Here is a 15564-nt window from a genome sequence, read left to right on the forward strand (position 1 = left end):
AGGGAGTTTCCATTTTATTGAGCAAAACAATATCTTTTCAGTTTAGCAGTACTTTAAGGTTAAACAAATACCAAGTCACATAATGCAGGCTGCTTTGTTTTCATATAAAACACAGCTACTTCAATATATTTCAAAACAGAAATAGCAGCTGGCAACAAGTTTGCTGCCAGGCACAGAATTATCCCAGGTGCTGACTGACTACAGTGCAGCAACGATTCCAGTTTTTGCGTTATATGCAATTTGAACTGTGGGTCTACAGATTTAAATGAAAAGATTTTTAATCAATTAAATTGCAAAGGATGTGTGAAGCCTCCATCTACATTTACAGAATTTTTACAAGAAAGGTGAAATTTTCTTTAAATTGATATACTGTAAATTGTAATAAAAAAACTTTTTTTAAACATTAAACACAATTTAAAATTAATATAAAAACACTAAGGCCTGGTTCACATTACAAGAGCTTTTTTTTTTTTAATCGCTAGTGATTTGAAAAGCTCTTGCGAATGCAATTCTATGGGTGATTTTTATAAAATCACATCGCTCAGGTGAGAACACACACATAGCATTACATTAGCAAGTTTTTAAAATCACAAGCGTTTAGAAAAAGCTCTTGCAGTGTGAACCAGCCCACGGCCTGGAACCCGCTTTAAAATCGCTGCAGAGCTGTGTGCAGCGATTCATTGGGCTCCCAATTTCCTGACGCTTGGAAGCGCTGTACAGTAAACTGTGATTTGCGATTCATTTTTTTTTTAAATAAAACTTTATTATACTTACCAGGTGCCCTCCTTCCTTCCGTAGCCCCGCCCCCTAAAAGAAGAGGTCATAGGTGGTTTACTAGGACCAGGGAAGTGCCTGTGACCTCTTTATTTAGGGGGCGGAGCTATGGATGGAAGAAGGAAATCAAGGCACCGGGTGAGTATTTAAAGTTTTATTTAAAACGTGATCGCTTGGCCCCCTAAAGTGCTGCATAATCGATTTAATAAGCGATTTATGAAGCGCTTATATACTTTGCATTGTGCGCAAATGCACTCAAAATGCTGCATCTCTAGCGATTACCCCTAATCGCAAATGCACTTATGGGTTATCCCCCCACTCACATTGGCAAAGCGTCTTTGGGAATCAACGCCAATTGTTGGCGATCCCAAAACGCTGCCAAAAACACCCCACTGGGTTCCTAGTCTCAGACTGCTTTGATGTCTTTTGAATGCATATTTGCACTTCACTGAAGCTGACTGACATCATTGCCAGCTGCAGGACAAATTATCAGATGTTCTCCTAGAGAAGTAATTAGAGAGCAAATAAAAGGAGATTAAAAAGTGTAACTATCGGGCATAAAATCAAAAATCAATTATTTTTATCTGGTAAAAAAAAGTAACAAGTATGCTTAGCAGGGAATCCAAGTGTTAAACAAAAAAAAAATCACTATTACTTTTCTTGTTGATAAATGATCTTTCCCCAGTTTACATGACTCTTATTTGGAACATTGCCACACAAAGGAAGTTGCTGGGCATGCTGGGTTGTCTTTTTTTGCTTCTTTACTTTCCACTCAGACTTAACTAATGCAGCCTGATTGGCTGAAGCCTTTTTCCCTCCTGTTTTCCCCTCCCACACCTCTGTTCCTCTCTGATTAGCCAATATTTTTCATGCTGAGACAATGCACTTTCTATTGCAGAGCTGGATGGGAGTGCCTGAACACTGGGAAGAGGGCGGGCAAGGCATACACAATCAGGCAGAGGAGAGTAAGGGAGGAAATGACATCAGGATTGGCTTCAAGATAGACACAGTTAAAATAGAGAATTTAAGAAAGATTGTCTCTTTTTTTTTTACTATAGAAAAATCAGTAAAATTTAAACGTGGACAGTGCATTACATATGTTATGTAAGTAGAGCAAGTATTTTATTTTTTTTCAGATATAGTATGGCTGACAGCTTCTCTTTAACCATCTCTGCGTGGGTGCCGTGCTTCCCCGTCCTCCTTGTGCTTCTGGTTAGCGAGAAGCACAAGATTAAAAAAAAAACAAAAAAATTCAAATAGTAAAACTACATCTACAAACATTTTTGAAGGGAATTCACACACATTTTAACATTCAAAATTAACCGTTTATTTCCCACACCAAAAAATTACCCAAATAAAATGTTTTAATGGGAAAAAAAAATAAAATAGTTACCTTAGGGTCTGAACTTTATATATATGTGGATGTGAAGGGGGTATACTATGAACATTTTTTAAATTATAATTTTGTAAATAGTGATGGACACAAAACGGAAAAAATGCACCTTTATTTCCAAATAAAATATTGGCGCCATACATTGTGATAGGGACAAAATTTAAATGGTGTCATAACCGAGACAAACTGGCAAATAAAATACATAGGTTTAAATTATGGTAGCGTGGATTATTTTAACCACTTGCCGACCGCGCACTCATACCGCGCGTCGGCAAAGTGGCAGCTGCAGGACCACGTCGCCGGCTGCAGGCTAATTAATCAGGAAGCAGCCGTTAGCGCGAGCGGCTGCTTCCTGTCAATTCACGGCGGGGGGCTCCGTGAATAGCCTGCGGGCCGCCGATCGCGGCTCGCAGGCTAAATGTAAACACAAGCGGAAATAATCCGCTTTGTTTACATTGTACGGCGCTGCTGCAAGTAAGGCAGATCGGCGATCCCCGGCCAATCAGCGGCCGGGGATCGCCGGCATGTGACAGGGGACAGCCTGTCACTGGCTGCACAGGACGGATAGCGTCCTGTGCAGCCCAGATTGCCAGGGGGGACAGGGATAAGAGGGAGGGGGGGAATTTCGCCGCGGAGGGGGGCTTTGAGGTGCCCCCCCCCCGCAACACCCAGGCAGGCAGGAGCGATCAGACCCCCCCAGCACATCATCCCCCTAGTGGGGAAAAAAGGCCTGCACCCTGATCTGTGCTGGGGGCTGCACAGCCCACCCAGCACAGATCAGCTAAAACAGCGCTGGTCCTTAAGGGGGGGTAAAGGGTGGGTCCTCAAGTGGTTAAAGCTATAATGGCCGAAAACTGAAAAATCATGATTTTTCCCATTTTTTTCTTATTAATCCTGTTAAAATGCATTTATAAAAAAATAATTCTTAGCAATATGTACCACCCAAAGAAAGCCTAATTAGTGGCGGAAAAAACAAGGTATAGATCAATAACTTGTGATAAGTACTACTTGTGATAAGTAGTGATGAAGTTATTAGCGAATGAATGGGAGGTGAAAATTGCTCTGATGCATAAGGTGAAAAATCCCAGCGGGCTGAAATGGTTAGGGCCCGTTTCCACTAGAGCGAATCTGCACGAGTTTCCTGCATGCAGATTCGCATAGACAACACAAGCGGATGGGCCTGTGCGGTTTTCTGTGCAGGAAAAATCTGCACGGCAGAGCCCTCAGAATTCGCACACCGCATACAATGTATTTAATAGGAAATTTGCATGCGTTTTCGTATGAGAATTTTACCGCAAATTCGTGGGCGTTTTCGCATAAAATCAATGTAAAAGCACACAGGCACTGACATGGTTAAATTCACATACTTACTAGCATATGCGACAATTTACATTCGCGTGCAAATTCGTTTTGCGTTTTCTGCGGTTAATTCGCACCTCACAAGTGGAAACGGGCCCTTAAAGTGAACCACAGACAAAGCACCCTCATGTATTTTACCATATATATCAGTGGGGACATTAGAGAAAACGAGGAGAGCGCCAGCGCATACCACTAAGGCTGCATCTGAAATGACAACCAGCTCATGTGCGCAGCACCTCTATTAGGCTTTATGCACACTTCGCATTCAATTCAGATGCAGGATATGCATTTTTCAGTCTAATAGAGGCGGTGTATGCCTATGTGATTAACCATTCAATTGCAGCATGCGTTTAGGGATGCGCAGCCTTCCCCCCATTTTTTCTTAACATTAGAGAAAACACCTACCCTGCTCTCCGTTTCATTCTTCACTGCTCAGCCTGCTTGTTACAGCCCTGATAAAATCCCCAACTGAGCATTCAGTCTGGCTTTGCTCAGGAATCATTATAGCCGAGTCTGTCTTTTCTGATGTCTTTTCAAGCCCAAGCCTGCGCCTCTTCAGGCTCTGCTATAATGACTCCGCTATAATGATTCCTGAGCAAAGCCAGACTGAAAGCTCAGTCTGGGATTTTTATCAGGGCTAAATTTACAAAGTTACATAGTTATTTAGGTTGGCAAAAAAAAAAAAAGACATACGTCCATCGACTTCAACCAGATAAAGTACAACACCAGCCTGCTCCCTCACATATCCCTGTTGATCCAGAAGGCGAAAAACCATTACAAGGCATGGTCCAAGTAGCCCCAAAAGGGAAAAAATTCCTTCCCAACTCCAGATGGCAATCAGATAAAATCCCTGGATCACCACCACTGGGTATTACCTAGTGATTATAGCCATGGATGTCTCATCGCAAGGAAAGCATCTAAGCCTCCTTTAAATGCAGGTATAGAATTTGCCATAACTAATTCCTGTGGGAATGCATTCCACATCTTAATCACTTAACTGTAAAGAACGCTTTCCTAAATTAATGGCTAAACGTTTTTCCTCCATGCGCAGATCATGTCCTCTAGTTCTTTGTGAAGGTCTAGGGACAAAAAGCTTATCCGCCAAGCTTTTATATTGCCCTCTGTTGTATTTATACAGGTTATTTAGATCCCCTCTAAGGAGCCTTTTCTCTATACTAAATAAACCCAGTTTAACCTTCCTTGGTAAGTGAGTCCTTCCATCCCTCTAATCAATTTTGTTGCCCGTCTCTGCACCTGCTGTAAAACTGCAATATCTTTCCTGTAATGTGGTGCCCAGAACTGAATTCCATATTCCAGATGTGGTCTTACAGGGGCAATATTATGCTAGCATCTCAAGTTTTTATTTCCCTTTTAATGCATCCCAAAATTTTAGCAGCTTTAGCTGCAGCAGCATGGCATTGAATACGATTATTTAACTTCTTGTCAATGAGTACTCCTAAGTCCTTCTCCAAGTTTGATGTCCCCATCTGTATCCTATTTATTTTGTATGGTGCTAGACCATTGGTACGACCAAAACACATGACTTTACATTTTTCAACATAGAATTGTATATGCCATTTATGTGCCCATATAGCCATCCTATCCAGATCCTGTTGCAATATGTCACTATCTTCCTGAGAGTTGATGATCCTGCACAATTTTGTATCATCTGCAAGAATAGCAACATTGCTTTCTACTGCATCTACTAGATCATTAATACATAAATTGTAGTGCACTGGACCCAGTACTTACCCCTGTAGGATCTCACTGCTAACAGTCACCCATTTTGAATATGATCCATTGACCACAACTCTTTGCTTTCTGTCCATTAGCCAGATCCCTATCCATGCACACAGACTCTTGCCCAGTCCTTGCAGCCTCAACTTTTGCACCAGACTTTTGTAGGTAACAGTGTCGAAGGCCTTTGCAAAGTCCAAGAATATCACATCTACAGCATTCCCAATATCCACATTAGCGTTCACTACCTCAAAAGCCGAGCATGTTAGTCGGACAACTCTGGATTTGGACATGGGTAGTTTAAATGATAGTTTTTGGTTGTTTTCAATATGCGTTTAAAGGGACTCCGAGCACCTCTCATGGGCATGCCTTTAAGACACACGACTTTCAACAAAGTCGTGCTATGACCCCTCTGGAGGAGCCTATTGCAATGGCCATGTGCGTCACTTCCTCTTCCTGCTTCATTCAGTGATGCACTTCTCTAACAGAGAAGACATGGGTGATCCAGAAGTTATAACAGCCAAGATGGCAGCCACGATTTTTAAATTGAAATCGAACAAAAACTATTTGGTGTAGAACGGCGATTCAGGCATCAAATGAAAGAGGGGAGCACAGGCTACAGAAAGGCATGCATCTTTAAGTACTTTCAGGTACTGGTCGCAGTCTTAAAGGCATGCGTATGAGAGGTGCTCAGAGTTCCTTTAAAGGAGTTTCAAACGGCTTATAACAATTTACACAATACTGTACCATCTAACAACCAATATATGTAATAATACAGTATTGTATCGTTTGTAAATGAAGACAACGTTATATCTTTGAAATGCTTTAACTTGCATCATTTGTAAGTAGTGGACTGTAAGTACTGTACAGATGAAATTTGATACCGCTAAGACAGAAGTGTACAGAAGATGATCCATCTATTCACTTTAAAGCGGACCTGAACTCAGAACATTCTCTTTGCTCTAAAAGATACGTAACAGAATAATAACCTTTAAACAAAAAAAAAAAAAAAAAAAACATTTCTTTGTTACAGCTAATACAAATCCTAAAATAAATATGCACGGTTTCTACTTCCTGATTCATGGAAGCAGACATATTATCAGTCTGTGCTTTCAAATGAGCTCATGTGTCGTGGCAGTCAGGTGAAAAAGGGGTGAGAGCAAATTTCACTACGATATTCCCATTTACAACAATCTCTGCAAGGTAGGCAGCTACGGGCGTCTTAAAGTGATACTTAAGCTAGAAAAAATAAAAATAAGTTTTACTCACCTGGGGCTTCTACCAGCCCCATGCCCTTGCAGTCATTTACTGATCTTCTTGTCCCCCGCCGCTAGCTAGCATTGTTTTCGGCCGACAGGCTCACTGCGCCCGTGCAGGCGTGGCCACCCGTCTCCTACGAGTTCCTGTCTGCAATAGCGTCCTGCGCTATTTTTTTGCCCTGGTTTAAGTGCCTCTTTAAGACTCCACCACTGGTCAGCTTTCTTAAGATGGATAGGTCACAGGTCAATATTTCTGAAGGATTCAAACACTAATTTGACCACTGACCCGTTTACCAACATATCTGTGGATAAACATCTCAAATATCAGTCTCATTCATAGTTTATGGATCTAAACTGTCATAAGGCATCGAGGAATGCATTTCTGCAGGATCCTTATCGAGAGCGAAGAGTGCAGTACTACTTCCTGATCAGTTTCCAGTAAGGGATTAAAGGGAAATAACCATATTTAACTCCCAGGGCAGCTTAATAGCAAATTAAAAATTCATGCTAAAAATATGGTTTATTATTTAATAGACTTATTTTACATGTAAGGGTTAAACACAGGCAGAATTATTCTACTTCATGTAGTTCCTCCATTTGTCCACAGCTCCCAAGCAACAGAAGATGGAAGGCTTATAAGAACTCACCTAATTTCCCACAAAGTTAGATCAAACAAACCCATTAAAGCGGATCCGAGATGAAAAACTAAATATAACAAGTAACTTGTCTATATATCTTATCTATAGTTTAGATAGTTTACACAGCAAATCAAGCTGCAAACAGCTTCAATAGTTTATCATTATTTATTCCTGTGATACAATGAGGGCAGCCATGTTCTGTTTGTCACATTGTCACAGACTGAGGGCTGGAGATGCCATCAGCTTGCCTGTGTGTAATGTGACAAATTCAGTCCCCTTCTCCTCCGCCTCTAAAATCTCAGGCTAGTAACCTCCTGCCCAGACTGAGCTCCCATAAGCCATTGCTACAGTGCCAAGGCACTCTAAAAAGCTGTGGGCGAGGCTTGTTTAGTTTATAGGGAATAAAGTCCCATCTACACGATACGATTCTTTGTGCGATTCGATTACGATTCTATTTACGATCTGATTAATTCCGACATGTCTGATCGGGATTAGATTCAATTCGATTTGTCATTGTTTTGGAATGGCAAAGCAAATTTAATCGGATCGTAAATAGAATCGTAATCGAATCGCACAAAGAATCGTATTGTGTAGATTGGGCTTTAGAGTATTAAAACAAAAGTATTTGGCTTGAGGAATGCTCTGTAAACTATATGAAAGGAACACGATTATGCAAGGAGTAAAAGTTTATCTTGGATCCACTTTAAAGAGACTCTGTAACGACAAAAAGATCCCCTGGGGGGTACTCACCTCGGGTGGGGGAAGCCTCAGGATCCTAATGAGGCTTCCCACGCCGTCCTCTGTCCCACGGAGGTCTCGCTGCAGCCCTCCGAACAGCCGGCGACTGTGCCGACTGTTCAATTCAATATTTACCTTTGCAGGCTCCAGCGGGGGCGCTGTGGCTGCTTTCGCTCCGAAGGAGGCGGAAATACCCTATCTCAGTCGGGTCCGCTCTACTGCGCAGGCGCCGGAGACTTGCGCCTGCGCAGTAGAGCGGACCCGACTGAGATCGGGTATTTCCGCCTCCTTCGGAGCGAAAGCAGCCACAGCGCCTGCGCAGGAGCCTGCAAAGGTAAATATTACGTCACCGCTGTACGGAGGGCTACAGCGAGACCCCCGAGGGACGGCAGACGGCGTGGGAAGCCTCATTAGGATCCTGAGGCTTCCCCCATCCGAGGTGAGTACCCCCCAGGGGACGTTTTAACGTTACAGATTCTCTTTAAGCATTAGGGAGGAGGATGAGTCTTCCCTGCTATGCTTCAATCAGATAAAAGTCAGGTGTGAATTTCACACCTAGCCTGGATAATGGCAGTGAAAAGAGAGTAAAGGGGTTTAACTTCTCAAACATGGCAGCCCTTTCAGCCATTTGAAAATAGTAGCTGCTAAGATCCCTTTAATTGGTCACTTGCTGGATCAGGTCATTATCAACCTATTTAGCTTTAGGGCTAATACGGCCCGTAATCCTCATAAAGTGAAGGCATGGTCTCTGCACAATATCGGGTGAAAGTAAAATGCTTTATTCAATCCGGCATAAATCAGGCTTAAAAATCGATACACCAATGTGCTGACATTCAGATGTAGAGCGTCCTTAATCATGGCATGCTATTGGCGACACAGATTTTTATCCGATTCGATAATTATCAATTTGGATGGTCGATTGCCTGCCAAGTCCAGAGATGTATGGCCACCTTAGCCATTTAGTCAAACTACATGCATACAAACAATCCATGTTTATTATCAGGATTGCTCTACAACTGGTTATTGCTAATGGTTTGACCATCCGATGATTTCACTGGCTCAATGGATCAGAAGTTAATAGGTACATGTGTGTACTAGACATTCATGAAGCAGATTTTGGCTATTATCAATATAAACAACCATCATTAATAACATAGTAAAAAGAGTACTAGAACCCATAAGACTGACATCTGTAGGCAGCTATTAGAGGATATGTACGAATGCATTTGTAGGTGATCTACTGGACCCTACACATCGACACACTCAATATAACAGTATTTTTTAAATGTTACCGTTATCCCTAACCTGCCTCTAGGAATTGGCTGCTGATCTTGAAAGTGCCTAATAGTAAAATGTACTGATGGATGTAAAATCAAAAGGGAAACAGAGTTGTACTTTGAATTAATTTCAACTGAGGCAGCGGTTCCTCCGCAGATTGTATTCCTCACATTGCTAATTCATCTCTGTTTAAATACTACTAGAAACAGAGATCCACGATGGCACAATTAGGCAGATGATAAGTATGGAGCTCATGGTGATTGTGATGTTACCTTACACTTGGAGCAGCATCAAGTGATGCTGAAACTTACATTTTGTAGAGACTTGTTCAGGAGACGTCTGGGGCTCCAGGGCTGCTTAGTGTGTTCATCAGGTAGAAAGTATAACCTAATATATAACTTACTGACTAGTCACACCACATCACGTGTATTATTACCGATAGACACCCTGATAATCTAAGACATATGAACGCTATTCACAGGGCTAATATATAGTCACTCTTTAGAACAGCTGGTCAGGGGTACTCCTTCCCACCTGATGGCTGCAGGCCTTATACAAATGCAAAGGAGACTATTACTAAACATGTAAGGTGCAACTAACGAACTGTCCTCACTCTCAATATCTGGGTTACTAAGACAATGACATTTGCCTGAGTAATGCATGTGAAAACATACTGCCAGCTAGCCAGGCTACACAAGACAGTGATATTCCAACCAGGTCTGTTCAGTGACATACTCCACATAATACAACACACCCACCCCCAAATACTGAGTAAAAGCGATGCTGGTGACACAGTGACATTATACAGAGCACAGCAATTCTGTGGCGTGTCCCATGCCTGGGAGCGAATTCATTAAAAAGCATGAACAACAACACAAAACAAAAATAGCTGTTACTAGCTGCAGTGACCTGTGATGTGAGCACTTCTTTGAGTGCCCAGCACAGAATGTAAAAAACGAAAACGTTTACTTCTGTTATAAAGCTGAGGAACATACGGTGAATTCTTCAAATTGTAAATCCATCTAAGGGAATAAAACAACAGTTTTCAAATTTGTACTTTCATGTTATACAGTAATACAAAGTAAGGCGTGTGGCAGTGCTCACACCAGTGACTGAAAGGGAAGCTTGTGAGTCTCTGACTGCCGCCAAAGACTCCAAATTCCAGGTGTTGGAAAGTGTATGAGGCAGAATGCTCCTCCGCATTCAATGGGTTTAATTTAGTTTTTTCTGGCACAACCTTCACTGTCTTTCAAAGTGTCTCCATTACTGGGGGAAGGGTAGGAAGGGGTCATTCAGAATGGTGAGAAACTGCAGAGTAACAGAAGTGCAGCACACTGTTTGCAGCATCTATCTCTTATGTAGCACCTACCACAGGGATACTGATCTGCTTAGTTTATAATCAGGACCTCTGAGGCACTCCTCTAATTTATAAACGTATTTCTAATATCAAAGAGTAAAACAATGGTGAAACAATATGTCGAGTACAAAATAAATTGGAAAAATGTTGATTTGAAAACAAACAAAAAAGACACCACTAAGAATCCGTTACCCATCCAGTACCCTTTCTCACAGGAAAAGGGTATAACATATTACACTTGAATAATCATAGCACAGTTAGATGAAAAGACAGAAGAGACTTCCAGTCTACATAACTAGTAGGGACAGTCTTTGTAAAAAACACCACAAACGAGCAGCTCACCAGAAATATAGAAGGAACTAGCTGGTGGCGTGCGCTACGCAGTGCAGGGCAGGAGTGCGCGTGCCTTCTCTCTAGATGTCGCGCGCACCATCCCGCCGCACATGCGCCATCCAATCAGCGCCACGGCCAGGCACAGCAGGACAGGGCAGAAGGGCATATGTCCAGGGTGGACACACACAAACATAGAGCAGACGGCTTGGAAATTATTATAGATATCATAAAGAAGGCTTCTAGCCCAAGAGAAACATTCACTGTTATTTACAGTTTAGGAAGATAATAGTTATTTGTCAGGTTTTTATTGATATCCATGCTTCTGAACGGATACCCTTTCCCACTCATTTTATGGAAGCTTGGATGTCAATGAAATAGGAAGAAAGAAAAATGCTTTCTTTTGAACACAGACCGCAAAAAAATGAATAAATAAAACTAGAGGTTTCAAATGCTTCCCGACTCTGTCCAGAACAGCTTGAAGAGTTTTGTACAGAGCTGGGCATGCCCCACCTTCACCATTTTGGCAGCAGTAAGAAGGTAAGCTGCTCAGCTCAATGCAGCCGAGATGCAGGTAATCAACTTTTTTTGTGATAGGAGGAAGAGGTAGAACTCTGTGATAAACTTACCCCACATCCTTTATGGACAGGAACTTATGACATTCTATCCCACCTGGGACAAAAGCTACAAAAAAAATCCCAAAGAGACTCTTAAAGGTAACCTGAAGCAAGAGGTACATTAAGGCTGCCATATTTAAACAATACCAGTTGCCTGGCAGTCCTGCTGATCTCTTTACCTGCAAAAGTGTCTGAATCACACACCTGAAACAAGCATGTAGCTATAATTTTGTCAGAAACGTCTTATCTGCTTTTGCTTGTTCAGGGTCTACAGCTAAAGCTGGCCACTAACGGTCCAATTTCTAGCGAAAAATCGTTCGAGCGATCAGAAATTCTGATCGGATTGGTTGTAAATAATCTCCGTTGATGGACACAATCGATTATGAACGAGTGAAAAAAATGTCGCCCGAATGAATTTTCGTCGAACGAAAATTTGGATTTTCTTGGTGGTCGTGATAGACAGGAAGCAATGATTGGTTAGTTGATGGTGTAGTGAACGATTTTTCGTCCGATCAGAATTTCTGATCGCTCGAACGATTTTTCGCTAGAAATCGGACTGTTAGTGGCCAGCTTAAAAGTATAATAAGCAGATGATCAATATAAATATGAATATATATATATATATATATATATATATATATATATATATATATATATATATATATATATATATATATATATATATATATATATATATATATATGTCAGCCTCCCTATCCCTTCAGGCTCCCTTTAAAGGAAAGGTTCAGGGAAACCTGTAAAAAAATAAAAATCGACCTGGCCAGGCATGCGCAGTACAGCCCGGAGGACGTCCGATGACGTCAGCGCGCCCGCGTGGGACGCAGAAGAGCCCGTCCTTGGAGCGCAGAAGAGCCCGACCTGGCAGCCGGCCTGACCAGGACGGGTCGGCCACCGAAGACGACCGGAGGCCTCTGGAGCGGCGGCGAGGGCACCTCCTGCCTGCCACGGGTTGGAGGAAGCCCCAGGTAAGTGGATAGGGTTTTTTATTTTTTTACAGGTTTCCCTGAACCTTCCCTTTAAGCTTTGTATACAATGTCTGAACTCAAACTTGGGTCTGCTTTGGTCAAGAATCTTGGGTGTCCTCCAAGCTCCTTACCCAGCTGACAAAAGACCACTGTTGCACATAATGCCACTCCTCCTTCACCATAACAACAGAATGTCACTCAGCTGTAGCACAAGCACTAGTCCGTAGGCTCTCGTACATGAACGGTCGCCCTAGGGAATGAATATTGATCTCTACAAGCAACAGATACTGAAAGTGTGTACAGAGCTTGACCCTATTCCTCTAAACCCGAGATAAAAACAAAGAACTAAAAAATCCAGGTGTATAGTCTTTTCTTGTCTCAACACAATGTTGAATACCTGAGCAACTACCTCAATGTTTTGTTGTCAATTTTTATTTGCTCGTTTTAATTTTTTTTTTTAGTAAAAATTATACGCATTTGTATTCTGCATCCATCATGTTCTATAAACTAACACTGTACACAACTATCTACCTGTAATATTCTGCCACATTAGGTTTTCTTTTTCCTATTACTCTTGCTGTACTTTGAAATCTGCTGTTCACTATATTGGCATGTACAGTATGTACAGAATTTTAGCATGTTTAGTGAAACAGTTTCTAACTTGTTCTTTATAGTTGTGTGTCTGGAAAGACGGCACATCTGTTGTTGTGTTTGATTACAACTACAACAAACGATGACCAAATATTCCTTCCAAAATTACAACAGAAATTATGATCACAAAATAGATCACAATTTCAATCAGTCTGCCAATCCACTTACGCAGTGATCGCTTCCGCCGATTCTTCTGCTTCTTCCGTTTGTTCAGCCCAGCTTTGGAAGGCGAATCCTCTTTGGACTTGTTACTGGACATTTTTGAAGAGTGTTGCTGACTAAAATGGGTGGGCACATGACGAGCGAGGCCTCCTTGTGATGCAAAACTGGCATTACATCCTCCGACAACGCACTGAAAAGACACATGACATAATTAGAATACAGGAAATGACAATTCTTTTGAACCATGCTCGCAGGAAACAGAAAACCTGAGGGTCTTTTCCTGTCATCCCTGACTACAAAGAGTTAGCTATTCAGTAAATGTATACAAATCCTAAGTGACCAGTGCATTTTTTTTCTTTGTAACTGGTTGTGAACACAAGGTGGCTCATCAGTACTAGGATACATCTTTCTTTAATTGCGAAGAGGAAACAGGTCTAACTGGGAAGTAGTTTATATTGGTAGTATATAGCTGAAAACAAGACGACAACAACATTGCTGAGATGTACCGTACCTGGGACATTATCTTGTATGGAAAGGGTTTAACTTGGCTAGTTAGCCTTTTGCCATCTGACTTCTGGCAACCATAAGTCATCTAACCTTCCCCACTCTGAAGAGAGTTTGGGTCTGTTTTTACATGGTGTAATGGGTGAAGTGTAACTGCTGGTGTGATAAATGGAGCGATATTCTTACTGCATTGTTTTTAAATGGTTTTGTCAGTAGCTCTGAAGCCTGAAGATACATACACACCTTTGAAGGATGTTGCCAGTCGGGGATCAGGACCGGATCCCCTTGGGCACAAGCAAATGAGCACTACCATAATTGTGCATCTATGTGCACCCCAATTGTGCCCTGTGGCAATCAAACATATACTAGTACATTAAAAACAATTAAAAAAAATATATAAAAACTCCCAGTGGCTGTCAATTATAATTGATATTCAAAAACCCATAATAGTAATAATAAATTCAAATTTGATCTCTGACTCTCTGGTCACCACAGGTGACAATAGGAAACTATATAAAGTGCTTTGAGTGCTAATACAGTAGGTGCCAGTGCCTAATATGAAGAAAAAAAAGGAATGCGTGCATGCCCACGCCCCCCCACAAAATATGTACATCAAACAATCTAATGTGCCATCAATATCTGTCAATACAGAAATAATCAACAAAAACTCAATACTGTGCCAAAAAGGGGCACAGGCATGCCCACCCCCACACACAAACCAGTGGGTGTGTGCATGCGCATAGGTCCCCACATATAACAATAAATATACAAAAACAATAGTCAGGGATTCCTCCCTCTCCTTACAAAACCTCGTCTCAGTGTTAAATCACAGATGTGCTTAAAATAGTGTCGCAGCTGGCAGCGGCTTCTGAGGAGGCTAGCCTCCTCAGAAGCAGCCGCCATCTGCGACCGCACAAGGCACCTCCCCGGGCCCCCCACGCACCTCCTCTCTGGTAAGCAGGCACTTGGAACACTATTTTAAGCACACTAAGACGAGGTTTTGTAAGGAGAGGGAGGAATCCCTGACTGTATATTGAGGGATTTGTACATACACATGTGGATTGTTTTTCTGCCTGTATCTTTTGTATTTAATTGTTTTTGTATATTTATTGTTATATGCAGGGACCTATGCGCATGCGCACACCCACTGGTTTGTGTGTGAGGGTGGGCATGCGCAGATGTGCCCCTTTTCGGCACAGTATTGAGAGTTTTTGTTGATTATTTCTGTATTGACAGACATTGATGGCACATTAGATTGTTTGATGCACATATGCGTACGCCCGCATTTTTTGTGGGAGGGCGTGGGCATGCACGCATTCCTTTTTTCTTGTTATTAGGCACTGGCACCTACTGTGCACGTTATATAGTTTCCTATAGTCACATGCAGCGCCTGCGGTGACCAGAGAGTCAGAGATCAAATTTGAATTTATTACTACTATTCTGGGTGGGGGTGAATATCAATTATAATTGGCAGCCTCTGGGAGTTTTTTATATATTTTTTTTTATTGTTTTTAATGTACCTAGCTTGTTGTAATAAAGCTAGTTTTTCACAAGAGATCTGACTTAGTGGTGATTTATAGAGATTCAGATTTGTCCAGGATGGCTTTCCCTTTTTGTCAGTTGAAGAACTGATCCCCTTGGGCGACATTGCTGGACCGTGCCAACGATGCTCTGTGTTGCTATTTGGGGAAAGGACGAGCAGAGTGTGCGTGACAAGCGGCGGGTGAGGGAGTGATGCGAACAATAGGATTAGCAGAACTGGGGGTCACCAGCTGCCGTAC

General features: G+C 41.9%; 1 protein-coding gene across 4 annotated transcripts in view; it reads right to left on the minus strand.

Annotated features, from left to right (window-relative positions):
- The window catches only part of AEBP2 (AE binding protein 2), a 59163-nt gene that overhangs the window by 18234 nt on the left and 25365 nt on the right, over positions 1 to 15564 (minus strand). For all 4 annotated transcript variants that reach the window (XM_068277367.1, XM_068277365.1, XM_068277369.1 and 1 more), the window contains one exon: positions 13286 to 13469. In XM_068277367.1, the coding sequence (XP_068133468.1) occupies positions 13286 to 13469 (184 nt within the window). The remainder of the gene's footprint in view (positions 1 to 13285; positions 13470 to 15564) is intronic.

This window comes from Hyperolius riggenbachi, chromosome 3 (genome assembly GCF_040937935.1).
Source record: "Hyperolius riggenbachi isolate aHypRig1 chromosome 3, aHypRig1.pri, whole genome shotgun sequence".
Lineage (NCBI taxonomy): Eukaryota > Metazoa > Chordata > Amphibia > Anura > Hyperoliidae > Hyperolius > Hyperolius riggenbachi.